Source organism: Curcuma longa, chromosome 4 (genome assembly GCF_044706935.1).
Source record: "Curcuma longa cultivar G26 ecotype Majalengka, Jawa Barat chromosome 4, ITB_CL_G26_1.1, whole genome shotgun sequence".
NCBI classification, from domain to species: Eukaryota; Viridiplantae; Streptophyta; class Magnoliopsida; order Zingiberales; family Zingiberaceae; genus Curcuma; species Curcuma longa.
This window is the reverse complement of record NC_133864.1, coordinates 13,079,246-13,096,623: the sequence shown is the minus strand read 5'-3', so window position 1 is coordinate 13,096,623 and position 17,378 is coordinate 13,079,246. Positions and strand designations below refer to the sequence as shown.

Sequence of the window (17,378 nt, the reverse complement as noted above, 5' to 3'; positions counted from 1 at the left end):
CTAACACGTTTGGAATAAGCAGAAAAAATCAACGTGTACATTTTAATGTTTCTCCGCGAGAAAAAAAAATGCTCATTCATGATTCAACTGCACCATTTATGTACAGAGCAACAGCAACTCTTTTTTCTAATTATCTTGGAATACAATTGAGTTCCTATATTTTTGGCAGCGACTTAGCCTCCGTTTCGCCCCCAGCATGTGCTCTTTGTTAGCTGAGACCATTCCAGCTGACTCATTTCTACCTTATGTCCTCATGGAGTAGACAATATTCCCTGAGAGGCTCCAAATCATAGCCTTAGCAAGTTTGATATAGGCTGCCAACCAAGAAGCCATGGCTTCTTGCAAGAAGGTAGTGCAAAATTGAGTTCAAACATCTCCTTGGTCACGTTTCCTCCCTCACAGAAACCTACCAGGCGAGCCACTATATCGGCACTCGCTTCAATGTGGGCTGTATCATTTGGGTCTGTCCACAGCTTGTTCACCAGCTGAAGCTTTCTCTGCTTCCCTTCGAGGGCCACTTGCCACTTGGTGTACAACTGCTGTCGCTCGTCCTCGGTCAATCTTGATTGCATCCTCTTAGCAAGGAACTCCCTTTCATGTCTCAAGGCTTTAATACTGCTAACATAACAAAAAATAATTAAGTTAGCATGAATATTTATTTATTTATTTTCAACAAGCTGTGGAGCATAATGATGATGAAAAATATCAGACCTTGAGGAGAGAGAAATCGTGGAATCATCCCCCAATTGAGCAGGACTCGCATTACCGATTTCAGAAAAGTGTTGTTGCAGCCATGTCAATCTTCTAACTTCTACTTCAATGTATATCTGATCAGCAGGGGCACCTCTGAATAGCAAATAAAATTGGGTGCGGTGTATTATTGATACATGGCAAATGTCCCATAAATTAATGATCTGATGCATTTGCTCCTCGAATCTGAGCTTCCATGCATAGGGGGATTTCTCTAGTTCTGACATATTATCATGGCCCTCTGCTGCATCATGTCCCGCAGATTCGTTTGTCTCTAGTTCCAACACCTGAGGCCATCAAGGTCAAGCCAGTAGTTAAGAAATACTCTTTATAGAAAGCATTAAACATTGAGATGAAGAGTTGGTTTTGATACCTGGCAGACCAACAGCTGTTTTTGATACTGAAGCTTAGCCACTCGTTCTTTTAGTTCTGTGACATATGCTCTTATGCTCCTCACATTTTCTTCTGCAGCGTTCTGGAACATTTGCTGCATCTTTTTCATGTTTACAGAACTGGAACGATGATAGCGCGGTGTGCCATCCCTTGATGAGATATCTCCACCATCTTCGCTCTTAGATGGAGTAGCTTTCTCTGAACCCAATATGTTCTCGTGGGATTCGGTGTCAGTTTCTGGGACCCTGTTCTCCACCTCAGATTCCAACACCTGCCGGGAGGCTGACAAAGGCGAGCATGGTGCTCTTATAAGATGAGGTCGGTTAGCATTGTTACTCATGGTCAAAGGAAGCATCTTCTTCTTCTTGATTTGGGACTTTGAAGATTTTGGAGTCGCTTCATTAGAATGATTGTTGCCGGGAAGAGACATGACTAGCTTGTCTAAAGATTTCTGGACAATTTCCAACTTCTCCTCAAGACTGGCAATGGAACTTCCCTGTGTATGGAGTCTTGTAATTTCTTCTTTCAGGTTTGCTCCCGAATTCTGGTGAGCATCCAGGTTGGCATCCATGCTGCAGGTGCCAACCTCTGTACTGGGGGATTTGAAGGTACGCATTTCTCGAATTTCTACTTGAAGTTTGGCAATAGTTTCAGCAGCATCTTGGTTACCTAGTCTATGGCAAGCCACCTCTTTCTGCAAAACCTCTAGAGCTCTATTAGCCTCCTCTCCAAGCTGCTCTTGTAATTGTTCAAGTTTCCGAATTTCATGCACAAGCATGGATGGAATAGTTGAAGATTGCCTCATCGGGTTTCTTGTCCGTTCTGCCTTTTTGTGACTCTTGTCGTTTCCATTCGGTGACAAGCCGGAAAAGGTAAGAGATTTTACCACTCGACAAGGGGATGAATCAAATGGATTCAAACCTTGAGGCGGTGAATCAAATGGATTCAATCCCTGAGGTGAAAAATACCATATATATAAATCCATGGATTAGGATTGCAACAGATACAACAGCAAACGCTTATCAGAATTAGGAATTCTTAGCATTACCTGACAATCACCCATTTTCCAACGCAATCGATCTAATTGGGATTGGGTATGGTCCCTTTCTCTTTTCAGCGATTCCATCTCCATTTCCATCTGATTATGAGGATAGATTCACTTACTATTTCTGTTTTCATAATCATAATATGCAGTACGTACAGCAAAGATGAAATGGGATTTTGTTGAAGTATAATTACCTGCTTAATTTTCAACTCTTTCTCCATTAGAAGAGCTTCCAAGTTTGCAGAAGCTTCTGGCGTGCGCAATTCTGCTTCAAGTCTTGCTACTTCCTTCTGCAGCTGTTTAACTAACTGTTTTTCGGAAACAACCTGATTGAGCAAAAGAATCACAACATTTAGAAGGAAAAGCGTGTTTATTCAACGAACTGCTAAACAAGCATCCAAATGTCAGCCTTCGTACCACATTCACTTGCGCCGTGTTCATTACTTCCTTGGCACAAGTTGCAAAAAACAATGTATTTCGAGATTGTTCTACATGACCTAGTGCAGGACTCATAGTGCAAATTATTGCAGTCCTTGCATTCCCTCCTAGAGAGCTCTGCAATATACGTGTCAACTTTGAATTTCGATATGGAATATGAGCACCTTGTTTCCCTTGACTGCACCAAAAATATATATGTATAAAGATTTACATCAAATCTGGCATTCATTTACTAGAACATTATCGAGACAAAACTTGAAGTAAAAAGTATTAAAAATAAGAAATGCAGAACCATAGCAAAAATAAGACTTCTTGTGATGTTGATGTGATTGTCAATGAGCAACACTTCCAGTTCACATGAAGAGTTTTAATTGTGATGGTTACCTAGAGTTTATTCTTAATTATGAATTGGGGAGTGACGGAGTTAACTTTCAGTGAACTGATGCCTTCAGTTGAGTTTCAGTTTACAACTAAAAAATATCAGCTGCTATTAACTCTCCACAGAGCACGATCATGAGGATATTGGTTTTCTACTATAATTCTCTTTGCATTTATATGAGAAAGTAATGATTTATTATTGAGCTAGTAAATGCCATTTTTGTCTGGTATAGATGCAACTTGCCATTTACAATTCCCTAACCACATGCATTGTCATACAGCAATTTGCCAAGTAATCCAATACATATTTTCGCAAATATTCAGTTACAGAAAAATGAGTGACTAACACAAAATTATGCATGCGTCTCTCTGTTCTTTTTGTTTTACTTTTGCAATTTTAACAACATACAAGTTCACACCACAAGTTGGCATTTTCTCGGGGAAGACGGTTCATCCAGAGAAAAAGCTTTTTGGTTCCCATGTTAATGCTTTAGGAATTAACTGAGATGCTAGCAAACTTAAACTAGAAAATGACGAGGAAGCATTACCTCAAGGTTCTGATTACTGTTGTAAGATTCAACAAGCTGCGATTTATATGACACCCTTCCTTGAGCCTAGCACCACTTGCATGGGTTTGTCCAGCCCTCTCACTTCCTGCAAGGTCCACAAAGTTCTGCAGGGGGAAATACTGAGCACAAATATTTCAAGAACACAGGACAACCATCAAAGGAAGGCAAAAATAATTTACCAGGTTCGCAACAAAAGACTTAACACAGTTTGAATTCTCACGCATAACACTTTCCACTGTCTGCGGAATAAAAAGTGCATCAGCTTGTACTTTTAATATATCTGAATTCTTGACCAACATAAAAACCCAGGTAAACGAAATGTGATTAGACTTACCAGCCTTATAATTTGGTGTGATCTCGAACTGTTATCATTCAAGGCAGTTTCACCAACTTGCCTTTGTGCTGTAAGCATTAGAAATTAAATCAGTGTAGTCGGCACAAGTTGCAAGAAAAGAGTAGGAAAAAAAGTGTAATCGACCTTCACATATTTCAATTAGATGTCTCAAATGCTGACTATCTTTTACCGTTTCTTCCTCCAACTTATCGACGATAGTCCCTCTCTGTGCACATAGTGATATTTGGTTAATTTCATAAGAAAATGACAAAAAATCCAATTAGATAAAAGAAACAGTCAAAGTACCTCAGGATCATCTAGCAAACGAAGGGGGCCAGAGTCTGGCTTAAGTAGATCCCTCACTATCTCATTATATATCTCCATAGCTGAAATTTTGACAGTAAAGTCCCTTTCTGGAGTCTAAATCTCATTAAGACAATAAAAACATATGAGTTTGAAATGGAACATGCTCTCACAAAACAGACTTAGATTAATTGCATAGAATTCAAGATTATTACATCAAGTATGTGCTTATAAATATCATTTACAGCTTTTTCAGCTATCCCTCTCATGGTATATGTTTTTCCGCTGCTAGTCTGCCCATAAGCAAAGATTGTAGCTGCAGACAAAATGGTAGAATCATCAGAAGAAAATTTAATAGGTGCTACATACTATGTATCAGTTAAGAAAGAGAGTCTCATGATCTATATACCATTAATTCCGGTTAGTGCTGACAATGCAACATCCCTAGCTCCTTCTTCATAAACTCTCTCAGTTAAACAGCTAGGTCCAAAGACCCTATCTGGCATAATCAGCCAATGATGTGAGTATTTTCATATTGCAAATAACAGTTGGAGATCGATATCCACTATGCAATTTAAGTAATTGGAGCTAGAATTATTTGATAAAATAGTGTCTGTGTCTGTGTGTACCAAAGGTATATGAAGTCGGTAAATTGGAGCGATCTTGAGCTGCCATCTTGAACACAATTTTATTGTCATCAACACATTCCCATGCTTCCTGGTCTTTAAGTGATAGTTCCTTTTTACTCAGTGGCCTAACACGTACGGTGACAAAAATTTTCTCCTCTTTTACTTTAGAACCTCCAGGGGTACAGATTGGCATCCTTTCAATCTTTGAGGCTGGTGTACTAGGAATCCGAGCTGATGTCATCATTGTGAATTATCAGTTGGGATGTCACAAATGTTTGTCGTTTTGGAAGATAGAGCGCAACCCTCTCCTGAAGCTTTGAACCTAACCAGATATATTTCAGGATTGCGATGTAGTAATTTGCTAACTGTTATTCGACAATCCAATAGACGCACAAAGGAATCAGCCGAGACAGATAAGAAGACAGCCAAACTCCAACATCAAACTATTACTAAACAATATCAAAGAGTTGAACTCTCGGAGAGGCGTGATGTTAGTGATTCACTTCTATGGAGGTACATTTCAGATCAACATAACAGTTTAATTAAGTGATCAAATAATCAGCTCCGAAAAAAAAATGAGAAAAAAATCACATACTTTAGTCCCAACTCAGATCATATGATAGAGCCTGTTTTATGCATTCTAGCGCGGATATATCTGGATATACAAAATTCGTCCTAACATTAGGCTTTCTTTCTTAGTTAAGTGAACAAGATGACAAATCAGCTAAACATTACGAGAAGCTAGCAGAGAAAAAGAAACCGACAAAACAAAGGGAGAATCTAAGATAATCACGAATCGGAACTTCATCCAGCACTCATCAATCAGCCGAGCCAAGCACGATCCACAACAGCAACGACAACCATAAAAAAAATGAAGAACAACGGGGGGAAATGTACCAAAAATTCGATTCCGCCGCACCGATAAAACCCGCGCTCGTGCACGGCGAAATCGCCGAGGCTAGAGAAAGGAAACAGTACTCCCTTTGGCGAAAGACCTCGCAGTTCAGTAATGTGCCAGATCCTAAGAAAGTTTTAGCGAATGCAAGGACAGATCTGCCATCCTCCCCCACTCACAAATCAACAGATCAATTCCTCGCCCGAGGGCAACAATTCATCACATAAAGGAGAGGGAAATGCACCTTGGAATGCTTCCGTTCACCTCGTTCGCCGCTTCTCTTCACCGGATCGAGCAGGAACCGGAGCCACGGGAGGTCGAGCGGCGATGATAAGAAGAGAATGTGACTTGTGAGGACTCGATCGGTTTTTGTTCGTGAGCGATCGTCGAATAATATAGAGAGGAGAGAGGGAGAGAGAGAGAGATGGCCGTTTGAAATGGGGGCAGGACAACGGCTAGTTCCGTGATTAAGTGCGCGTCGACCGACGAGGCAAAGCCAAACCGTCGCCGCCGAGTTAGAATTATAAGCCCTATGGAATCTTCTGCCTCACCGAGTTATTTATTAATTGTCAATTTTAATATTATTAAAATATATTATTAAAATGATTAAAAAGTGAAAAAGAATTCTATTTTTTGAATATTCACTTTCTAAAAATCATAATAGTTCACTGTTGAAAGAGTTTATAATTAGCTCAAATTAATTAAGTTGTTTAAGAAGTTTAGATGTAATTAGAATTATAACAGTGTAAATGGGCCGAGACAGGTCCAGCAGTTGGGCTGCAACAGGCCCAGGAAGTCAGCATCGTTTCAGAGGCTATATAAAACGAAGCCCCTTGGACGGCCGGACGTTGCTCGCTGTTTCCTTGTCCGGTGACCTTGACGGTCTGCTCTTCTGGCGACGGCGAGGCTCGCGGCGATCGTCGTGGTTCGTAATTCCCACCAATTTGTTCTCCTTCCTGCCTTAATCCCTTCTCCACCGAAGGTATTTCCGAATCCGTGTCGACAATTACATATGTGATTGTGTTCGGACCGTTCCTTTGTTGTTTCGTAATGATTGTTCCAGTTTCTTGAATGGTCACGAATGGCTTGGATCTATGTGAAATCGTCACTGCTCGATGATTGGTCTCTTCGTTTTCTGTCTAGCTGTCTCCTTTCGCTTTACTGCCATTCTTAGGTTCAATGGCGATTAAAAACGTTTCTAGGGTTTCTGTGTTTTCCTGTTAGTTCTTGTATCAAGAATTAGAGATTTTCTATGAACTGTATGCATGAAATTTCTGTGTGTGCCTAAATACACCAGGACCAAATTCGAATGGCACATAGGATAGCTTCTTCTCTTGAGCGACAATTTAGAGCAAACAATAGAAGGGAATTTAAGGAGGTGTCCAAACTAGTAATGCACCATTTAGAGAGGATGATTCAACCAAGTGTTGCCACCATGTATGCAATGGAGAAGTGTTCAATGGATTGATCATGTAGAGTTAGCAATTGATATCCCACACTGATTGATATGGAAGTGCTCGGGTAAATACCAAAATTGTACCTCTATTTTCCCAATATCCCTTGATTCCCCAGTCACCCAATATTCATTCTAGCTTGCTTAGTTCCAATATCCTAACCTAACCTAGTTTAACAAAGAATTGTTTGACTGCAATTTTGTCAGAGCAGAAATCAAATTACCACACTGTAAGAAAATATCATATTATAGGGAATGGGGAATAAATATGATTCAATAATGCAGTTAGCTAAACACTATGATTGGCAAACCAAAACCACATCTAAGAGGAGGTTTCTAGGAATGTATACTTGCATTGGAATTTCTTCCAATTCTGTTGAGAAAAAAAACTTCAAAATATCCAAGGATGAACTAATTCATTTTCTTCAACTATTCTCTTATCTGCAAAATGGAATATTTATCTTTTGACTTAATGGGTGTTTTTCTTTAACTAAACTTGAGCTCTATAGATTTTGCGAGTTCATGATGAAAATAAAAAGAGAAGCAATTTATATTGGCTAAGTTTTAAGCTTGACAGATTGAAATGTTGCATAATTTTGATCACTAAAGGTCTAAATCAATGTGGTACTTGGAGGCATGAGTTCTCAAGAGGTAAGGTTTTGGATGGTTTTGTTCTGCTAGTGGTTGTTAATTGTTATGATCTGTAGATTAGATCTGTTGTTCTTGTCCTCCAGAGATTGCAAGTAGAGGAATTTTCTCAGCTTCTGCATATAGGTAAGTCTAACATCCCTAGTTTATACACAAGTAATCATTGCCAGGAATAAATTTTCAAGAGACATTTTCATCTCTCAATCTCAAAAAAAAAAAAAAAAGTACTATGGGAAAATTTTGTGGTTTTTTAGGAAAGAGGTCGTTCATCAGTAAGGATGAGAGTTGTCTAACGAGTTGCTTTGTGTGTGTAGAGAAATCATAGTGTATTGGGCCATCTATGAAAAAAAACATATGTGCAATGGTTAAGTAGCTTTAGGACATTATAGATGAATGCAAAAAGTTTATGGCTTTGGAGGAATTGACAGTTCTTCAGTGCTTCTTTCGAGCATATCCACTACTCATTGAAGGCCTATTTATAGGCACCATCTGATGTACCATAGACAAATTATTATCAATTTTCTTGCAATCTCTCTCTTCATTGCCCGAACAAGAATTATAATTTCATTAGTCATGTAGATTTAATCATAAATTCAATGTGTAAGTAGATTTCACTAGTATTCTCTTAAGGCATTGAAGACTTTCTTTTAATCTACCATTTCCAACATCATCATTCCATAGCTGTAAACATCACACTTGCTGGTCACAACTCCAAAGTTGCTAGAGAAGATTATGAGTCGTCATTGAAACAGTATGTTTTTTATTAAGCACAATTTGGTTAACCCAAAATCTGAGATCTTTGAAGAAAGTTGAAATGAACTATTTGGGTGTTACACCCCCAATGCAGGTATTCTAGACCTCTTGCTATCCTTATTGCAATCTCATATAATCTTTTGCAAATAAATGGTATTCTTACATTAGATTTCACTGCGTAAATAAATTTCTCTAAAGATCCATGTGGCATGAAATCATATAGTAGAGCCCTCTTTGATCCCTCTAAACAAAAACCTATTGAGGCAACAATGCTAACATAGGAGATTCTACTAATGCTGGCTACCTCATTCACAAAATTCTTCTCTGCTTCCTTTGGATTCATGTAGGATCTTTACTGCCACCATGATGGCCGGCTTGGCGAGATATCCTTGCACACAGTGTCATATCCACCTTGCCCTAGCTTGTGGCTGAAGGAATTGGTGATTCTCTTTTTCTCAGCATATTTGTACCTTTTGCAAATCAAGATTCATGGGATTTAGGAAATTTTCCTCATTCTTCACATTCATTTCATGAGACTTATTGCGATAGATTTGAAGAACTACACTATGCAATGAAAAAAAAATTTGATAGGACCTGCAATTGCTGCAAAATAGATTTAAACTTGCGACATGAGCTCATAAAGAAACATTTATACTACAATTTTAACACACCGTTTGTGAATTCATCTTTCAACCACACAATGATTATTGTCTTCACTACAAAAATATAGGCCTTTTGCGACGAATTTGGCGACGAAAAAATCAAAAATTTTCGTCGCCAAATTTTTTTGCGACGAACTTTTTTTTGTTGCAAATAACTCGTCGCAACTCTCGGCGATGAAAAATTATAAATTCGTTGCAAATTTGATGACGAAAATATGTAATTTCATTTTCGTCGACAATTTTGCCGACGAAAATCTCTTTCGTCGCCATAGTGGACGAGCAAAGATTTTGTCGCCAATTGGCGACGAAAATATAATTCGTCGCCAATTGGCGACGAAAATAATTTTTCGTCGCCAAATTACGATATAACACTATTTTTCGATATATTTGCAACGAATCCACGATTCGTCGCAAAATTCTTCGCAAAGTTAAAAAAAAAATTCACAGCTTCAATCTATTTCTTCAAAATATGGATCCTGTTTACATATACAAACATTCCAAATTACAATCATCACATAATTCACATCCTATCACATCCTATATTACAATTACTCACATATCAACATTTAAACACATTCTAATTATCATAACAATCCATAACATCATATATACAATAAACAAAAAGTATCCAAAGTATCAAACATAACAAAAGTATCCATAACACCATAACAATTACTCCCAAGTATCAAACAATCCATAACATCATCCAAACATAACATCCATTCATAATAAAGTATCAAAATGACAAGAAACAAAAAGTATCACCGTCCACGGCATCGGCCTCGGATAATACTTTCTGCATCACTTTCTTCTTCATCGTAGTTTTTTTTTTCTTTTCCTACATAAGAAAACAAAAATATTATAACTTTATTTTGTACAAGTATAAAATGTAAAAACTTACTTCTTAGCCATCCTTGGTTTCATCAACCCTGTTCAAAATAAAAGTACAATATTAATCAATAAAAAATAAAATATTTATAAATTGAAAAAATTAAAGCAATACTAATTATGAAAAAAATTAATTAATACACAACTAGGCTACCATAAATATTCATTACATGATGAAGCTACGTACCACCATGATGTGCTACGTACAAGATCGACAGGTGCAAAATAGAATATGCAAATAATATCACCTGTAATAAACTATAAAAGAAATATACAGTGCATCAACAGTTAATTACAAATATTTAACAATAAGACAGTATATAAACAAGTAAATAAGCAACGAGTTATATAAATATGAAGAATAAAACTAAATTACTCATAAGCAACGAGTTATATAAATAACCTCATTAACAACTATAAGATAAGGCAATCATGGTAATTTCTTAAAACAATAAACAAAATTATACCTACAACAGGTGACGAGCACGAGTGTACGTAGCCGAATTACGTGGAGCACACCTTAAAGTAGGACCTGCACAAACAAAATTGCAAACTTATATTATATAACAAATATATTTAATTAAAATATATTGAAATTAATATAAGATACACAAACAATCTTGCAACCCTAACTCGGCCGAAAACCCTAACTCAGCCGGCCAGCAAAACCCTAACACGACTGATCTAAACCTTAACCCTAAACCTTAACCTAGGCGGTCCATCAAACCTAATTAACCATGGATAAACCCTAATCAGCCTCTAAGAGCAATCCACCACTTCAGTCCACCCTAACCAGCCGCCAAGACCAATCAACCCAACAGTGGCCAGCCGGCCACCACTATACCCCACCACCGGCCGGCCAGCACCAACCATTGGTCGGCCAACACCCCACCAGCCGCCGGTCGGCCAGCACCCGACCAGCCACCGGGCCGGCCAGCACCTCGCAGGCCACAAAAAATCTACACGCTGCCACCCCCGTGCCACCAACACAGGCCAGCAGCAGCGGGCTGCCGCCGGCTGGCCAACGGGCTGCCACCGGCTGGCCAACAGGCCGCCACCGGCTGGCCAGCGGGCAGCCGCCGGGCCGGCCACCATCACGCCACAAAAACCACCGCGAAGAGGGAAGGAAAAACAAAATAAAACAAGGAAAAATAGATTTTACCGTCGCCGACCGTCGCCTAACGCAAATTCGTCGCCTTTGTAGTCGCCGGAGAGATCCGGAAGGTTGGAATCGCAGTGGAGCAGCCGGAGGAGGAAGAAATCGGGGAGAAGGGAAGAAAATCGCGTGGAAGAGGAAAAGGGGATCGGGCGGAAAGTTAAGTTAGGGCATTTGGCGACGAAACCATTTTCGTCGCCAAATTCGTCGCAAATTGGCGACGAAAATACAGTTTCGTCGCCAATTGGCGACGAAAAATGTTTTCGTCGTCAATTTGCGACGAATTTGGCGACGAAAATGGTTTCGTCGCCAAATTCACTAAAATTGGACCCACCACCACCCGTTAAGCTTCGTTAACTTAGCCAAATTGGCGACGAAATCTGATTTTCGTCGCCAATTTGGCGACGAATTACTGTTTCGTCGCCAAATTGGCGACGAAAATCATCGCCATTTGGCGACGAATTTGTCGCCAATTTGGCGACGAAACACAAATTCGTCGCCAAATGGCGATGTCGTATGGTCCTAACTTCGGGCCGGGACCTTTTTCTTAGCCGTTTCTGCGACGAATCCTTCCATTCGTCGCCAAAGTTTGCGACAAATACTATTTTCGTCGTAAATTTTCGACGAAATAGCTTATTCGTCGCGAAATGGCGACGAAATTGGCGACAAAAATTGATTCATCCCAAAGTTGCAACAAAACTAAATTCGTCGCTAAAATCGTTGTAAATCTGCGACGACGAACGTTAAATTTTGTCGCCAATTTTGTCGCTAATTGGCGACGAAAATATTTCGTCGTAAAGTTTCGTCGCAAAAAGACTGTATTTTTGTAGTGCTTGTTGCATTTAACTTGCATCCATCTCTAGAAAGATCTAATCAACACATCTACATCCCTAGAGGAGCAAAAGTGAAAATGGAGCGTCATGGTTTGAACTTGTAGAACTTAGAATGAGGCCTAGCCATATTATTAGATGGTTCTATTAATTTGTGTTGGAGTGCTCGATTACTGGCATCACCACAAGACCCAGTTTTCATCAGGCAAGTTGATGGTATGTGGTATTTTCTGGTTAGGAAATTTTTCTCACTTTTCTCGAGTCCAAACAAGATTTTGTACCCATTTGAGCTAAAGAACATTGAAGTTGGTAGCAGTGAAGAGTTCCTCTCTGTGATTTCGTGTTTAAGGAATAGGAGGATGCCGGGTTTGCAGGGGAGATGGATAGTGAGAAAAAACTGCTCGCTCAAAGAATTCGGCTGTGGTTCAACGACTATTGTGGCAGGCGGCGTTGTTTGATTGCATTAGAATCTTAATCGATGTGACAAACAGATGCGAGCAGAGGAGTTGACCGTCCAATCTTTGGATTTGAAATATTGGGAGGGCATGAAGGACAATTACCAATCAATTAGTAGGAAGAATCTGCTGGGAACACTCAAGGGGACTTGGAAATTAATTCACTCATTTTGATTTTTTTTAAAAAAGTTGCTGGCTTGCTAGTCAATGGAAATTTAGATCATTCAAAGTTCAAAGTAGTTCGTTCGACCAAAATAAAATTCAAATTAGTCTCTAATATAATTTGGTAGAGACGACTATTGACATTCTAGAGGAGAAAAATTGAATAAAATTTAGAGTCTAGAAGGTTTGCTGATAAAATTTTGCTTAATTATTATTCGGCCTTTCACAATTGCTCGCTAATCAAGAGTAATTCGCCCTAAATCGAAATTAACCGAGGTGAAGCAATTTTGATCCGGCCTACAAAGAAGTCCATAATTCCCATAATTAAGATGCTAATCTGATCTAGTTAAACGTTCAATTGGAAATTGAACCGTGACAAACTCGACCCGGTCGAGTCAATAAAACCAATTTTGAATATTCAGAATTAGTTTTAACATCTTTGCCAGAAGTGGGAGAAAAAAAAAACCTCGTCACGAGACAAACTTGCACCACGGTCAAAATAGAAATACGTCACATCTCATCTTCTTCGTCGAATGAACTAGTCAACTCCACCACTCGTCGTTCAATAATACGATTAGCGTTTGGACGTCAACATCGCGATTGCCACACTCTTCGATCCCATCGCTCTCATCTTCAGTCATCTGGTGCGAATTATGATCCAAAGGGCTAACGAAGTCAACCTCTTTCAAAGTCAAAACTACAGGACATGGCGGCCTGCCAATCTGAATTCCTGCTCCACACTGTGGAAAGAATCATCGACTGGAGACGGGTCACAGCAGGCGCATGCGAAGACTAATCTTCTTCCGCAGTTGCTATCTTCTTGCATGGAGAGCCACCTCCTCGATCCGGATCCTTTCTTCAGTGGCAGGCAGAGCAGCGCTCGCCCCTGCGCCGAGATTTAGGGATTGCGGTCCTCAGCGATGTGGGAACTAATCCTGGCGCGTTCTTCTTCTCCAACGTTGTCCAAAATCTTGCTGGGGCTCTTGATCCTCATTTTGGTGGAAGAAAGATCGGCGCTTGAGGATACTCCTCGGTACGAAGATTGCGCCCCGCAGACATGCGGGAAACACTTGGTCCAGTACCCTTTCTCCCTCAAGGAGCAAAACCACTCCTTCTGCGGCCCTCCTCCCTTTGCCCTATCATGCGACGATTCAACCCTAACTCTTACTTTTTTTAGATTTCCATTTAAAGTCATCAACATCTTCTACGACAACAGATCGATTCAAGTTACATTTGGCGACTACGATCCCTGCATATTACTTCTCACAAATACCGTCATTGATGCCTACCCTTTTGCCCTTAGCCGTTCCAACAGGCAAATCTTGTTTCTCTACAACTGCTTGATTGAAGGAGAGGATGATCTTCAAGACTATGAAAAGATTACTTGTCCTCGCTTTAATTCTACGGGCTTCTACGGCGGGGAGTACAATCCAGAAGACCGCACGAACTTGTCTCATAGAAATTGTAATTCTACTATTATGCCGGTGATGAGCTACTCTAATTTAAGTGCCAGCAGGGACTACCGTCCCTTGTTACGCACCGGGTGGTTGTCGGATTGGGTTGCTCCAGATTGTACAGCGTGCAACAATAGTGGCGGCCGATGTGGCTACGACAGTGCGACGGTAAAGTTCATTTGCATTTGCCAGGATGGAATCAATTCAAGCAGATGTGGTGGTATGTGACATTCCTGTATAAATCTTTGCGTATTTTCTCATAACTACGAGTAAGAACGTTCGGTGGAATGAATTTCCAGTGTTTTTAGACATCCTTAGAGGAGATCAGGTGTAGCAATGATTATTTTTCCTAAAATTTGTTTTTTCAGTGATAGTTAGGCATATCACTTGGTATCTGTTAGCTATGCCATTGGTGAATTTGATGTCTGAAAATTTGTTTTTAGGAATCTAACATGGGCATGATTTGTTCTTGATGTGCAGGGAAGAATTCAAGGTGGAAATTAGCAGCAGGTAAGGAACATTCTTGCAATCACCTTAAGATGGGTTTCATACCATTTTACTTTTTTATACGACTCTGATTTCTCATTCATTCGCTTTGTTATTTAAAAGAATTTTATCCTATCCTACCTCAATAACTTTGAGAAAAAAAAAATCAGATTTGACTACCTCATGCATCAAAAAATTCAGATTAGTCAATGACTGTAGCTTCCCTAGGACTCAATACTGATCATCCATTTGTGTTATCTGTTGGCTGTGCCATTGGTGTTATCTATCCTCTCCCTTTGGACATCTTAGCTTGGTTCCCTACTTTCACATGAATGACAACACCAAAAACTCTATCTTAATGTTGTTCTCAGTTCCCACCAGTGCCAATTTAAAATTTCAATTGAACTGAAGAACCAAATTGAAATTTTCAGTTTTATTTCAACTCAAACTTTCTGGTTTCAGTTTAGTTTTGGTCTGATAAGGTTTTGGTTCAGTTTTACTGGTAAAACGAACCGTGCCCTCCCTAAATGTGACTGTGAGATCTTTAGTTTATCATCTAGTTTTGGAGTTTGCTCTTTTCTTCTCCCAATGATCTCCTCTCAGACTATTTTACATAAAATTTAAAATCATGACTGTGTTAGACGGTTGGATTGTCTTTCCTAATACTTGTGCAATCATCCAGCCAAATGTTATGCTTGCTTTGATCTCTGCTACACCTCAATCATGAAATTCTCATACAGGTATTGCTGGATCAGCTGGTTTCATTGCTCTAGCATGTGCCGTCATCTTTCTCCTTTACAGCTTCCGAAAAAGCCAAAATAAATCTGCATCCTCCAAGTTTCTCATCAGAAATTATTCCTTGAAGGGCACATCAATGAGTGATCATTTCCAGATCCATGTCTTTTCCTTTGAGGAGCTTTTGGAAGCTACTGATTGCTTTCATCCATCAAGAGAACTCGGCGATGGAGGCTTTGGCACCGTCTATAAAGGTGCAAGGCAAAACTGCATTAGTTTCCATATAAGTTGCAGCATTGATTCAGTATTACTATCTCTTGAACATATTCAGTCAATCTTCTTTCTGCTATTTAGGTGAACTCCGAGATGGTCGAACGGTTGCAGTCAAGCGCCTATATGGGAAAAACTACAAGAGGGTTGAGCTCTTCATAAATGAGGTGAAGATTCTCTCCCATCTTCGTCACCAAAATCTAGTCAGCCTATATGGCTGCACTTCACATCACAGTCATGAGCTCCTCCTTGTCTATGAATTTATACCAAATGGTACCCTTGCGGACCATCTCCATGGGAGCCGTGCTACTGAAAGGATCCTCACATGGTCTATGCGTCTGAGCATAGCCATTGAGATAGCTGATGCTCTTGCATACTTACATGCAGTTGACCCTCCAATCATACATCGCGATGTCAAAACTACAAACATTCTACTAGACTGCAGTTTTCATGTAAAAGTTGCAGATTTCGGGCTTTCTCGCCTCGTTCCAACTGATGCTACACATGTTTCTACTGCTCCACAAGGCACACCTGGGTATGTAGACCCAGAGTACCATCGATGTTTCCAACTCACGGATAAGAGTGATGTATACAGCTTTGGGGTAGTGCTGGTTGAGCTTATATCCTCCAAGCCAGCCATTGATATCGGAAGGGAAAGGAGTGAGATTAATTTAGCTTACATGGCAATCACCAAGATTCAGAACCATGAAATGGTTAAATTGGTTGACCCTGAGCTTTGGTACCAATCTGATGAGTTAACAAGGAGGATGATCACCATGGTTGCAGAACTGGCATTCAAATGTTTGCAACCTGATGGGAACATGAGGCCAACCTTTAAGGAGGTTCTTCAGGTGCTAAAAGCTATCAAGAGTGCAACATGCAAATCAGAGAAGAAAGACATCAATGCTGTTGAGATACAAGATGATGCTTGTTTAGTACCGAACATCGAGGTGTGCTCGCCTGATACTGTTGCTGGCAAGTGGGTGAGTCAGTATACAACACCTAGCAATAGCCTGTAAATGAAATCTTTAACAGAGATGCATCATTTGAAAATATCATCAGTTTAGTTGAAGAAATGTACATATCTGTATGATGTGGATCTAATTTATACTTTATGCATTTATCAGACAAAGTCTTTCTCACTGCTCCAAATTGAAGCATCTTCAGTCCATTGAATGAATAAAAATGTTTGCAAATGATAGCTACTCTTTTCCTTCCTTTTCCAAAAAAGAGGGCTCTGTGTGGATGGATCAAATCTGTTGAATACATTGAAATGCATCAGTTATCCCTTTTTCTGAGACTTTGAACCTTAGACATAAGTCCTAGTTTGAATTCAAAGTTTGCAAAATCCTCTTCCTTATCTTGCAGTTGATGGATTGGAGGTGACAGATGTTCTCAATGTTCAGACTTTTCTTCATGAGGTATGTCAATGTTTTACTCAGCCAGAAGTTCTAGAAGGAAGGTGGAGTTCAAAGTTATGTTGCAGTACTCTTCCACCTCTTAACAAAATGTGTTATTTGGGATCCAAAGATCCAAATAATAATAATAATAATAATTCAAATAGTGATAAAAAGGAATAATTAATTGTAAAGGTCGACTTCTAAATGTACATATTATTTTCAAGATAAATGAAATAATACCTTTATAAATCTCTTTTTTTTTTCAGATTGTTTTGTTCATGAGGTTTAGTTT

General features: G+C 39.5%; 2 protein-coding genes and 1 long non-coding RNA gene across 3 annotated transcripts; 2 read left to right on the top strand and 1 right to left on the bottom strand.

Annotated features, from left to right (window-relative positions):
- Positions 1 to 287: 287 nt before the first annotated feature.
- Positions 288 to 5,083, bottom strand: LOC141826689 (kinesin-like protein KIN-7A). The gene is made up of 14 exons (XM_074713968.1): positions 4,840 to 5,083; positions 4,620 to 4,709; positions 4,426 to 4,526; positions 4,214 to 4,327; positions 4,052 to 4,133; positions 3,908 to 3,975; positions 3,753 to 3,812; positions 3,553 to 3,677; positions 2,606 to 2,804; positions 2,383 to 2,514; positions 2,192 to 2,281; positions 1,124 to 2,095; positions 712 to 1,037; positions 288 to 615 (listed from the first exon to the last, which is right to left on the bottom strand). The coding sequence occupies exons 1-14, from the start codon at positions 5,081 to 5,083 to the stop codon at positions 288 to 290; spliced, it is 2,931 nt and encodes a 976-aa protein (XP_074570069.1).
- Positions 5,084 to 6,599: 1,516 nt separating this feature from the next.
- Positions 6,600 to 9,201, top strand: LOC141828687 (uncharacterized). Its single transcript, XR_012601791.1, has 2 exons — positions 6,600 to 6,716; positions 8,936 to 9,201. It is a non-coding gene; the product is annotated as an uncharacterized LOC141828687 (long non-coding RNA).
- Positions 9,202 to 13,543: 4,342 nt separating this feature from the next.
- On the top strand, positions 13,544 to 16,842 carry LOC141826859 (LEAF RUST 10 DISEASE-RESISTANCE LOCUS RECEPTOR-LIKE PROTEIN KINASE-like 1.2). Its single transcript, XM_074714177.1, has 4 exons — positions 13,544 to 14,415; positions 14,676 to 14,705; positions 15,422 to 15,670; positions 15,771 to 16,842. The coding sequence occupies exons 1-4, from the start codon at positions 13,662 to 13,664 to the stop codon at positions 16,703 to 16,705; spliced, it is 1,968 nt and encodes a 655-aa protein (XP_074570278.1). The 5' UTR covers positions 13,544 to 13,661; the 3' UTR covers positions 16,706 to 16,842.
- Positions 16,843 to 17,378: the final 536 nt, after the last annotated feature.

Excerpts from the sequence above, each read along its gene's own strand:
- LOC141826859 (XM_074714177.1), top strand. The coding sequence starts at position 13,662 with ATGTGGGAACTAATCCTGGCGCGTTCTTCTTCTCCAACGTTGTCCAAA. Across the intron at positions 14,706-15,421 it reads AAGGTGGAAATTAGCAGCAG|GTATTGCTGGATCAGCTGGT; the intron begins GTAAGGAACATT and ends ATTCTCATACAG. Across the intron at positions 15,671-15,770 it reads CTTTGGCACCGTCTATAAAG|GTGAACTCCGAGATGGTCGA; the intron begins GTGCAAGGCAAA and ends TCTGCTATTTAG.
- LOC141826689 (XM_074713968.1), bottom strand. The coding sequence starts at position 5,083 with ATGATGACATCAGCTCGGATTCCTAGTACACCAGCCTCAAAGATTGAA. Across the intron at positions 4,134-4,213 it reads GTTTGCTAGATGATCCTGAG|AGAGGGACTATCGTCGATAA; the intron begins GTACTTTGACTG and ends CTATGTGCACAG. Across the intron at positions 616-711 it reads ACGATTTCTCTCTCCTCAAG|TATTAAAGCCTTGAGACATG; the intron begins GTCTGATATTTT and ends TTATGTTAGCAG.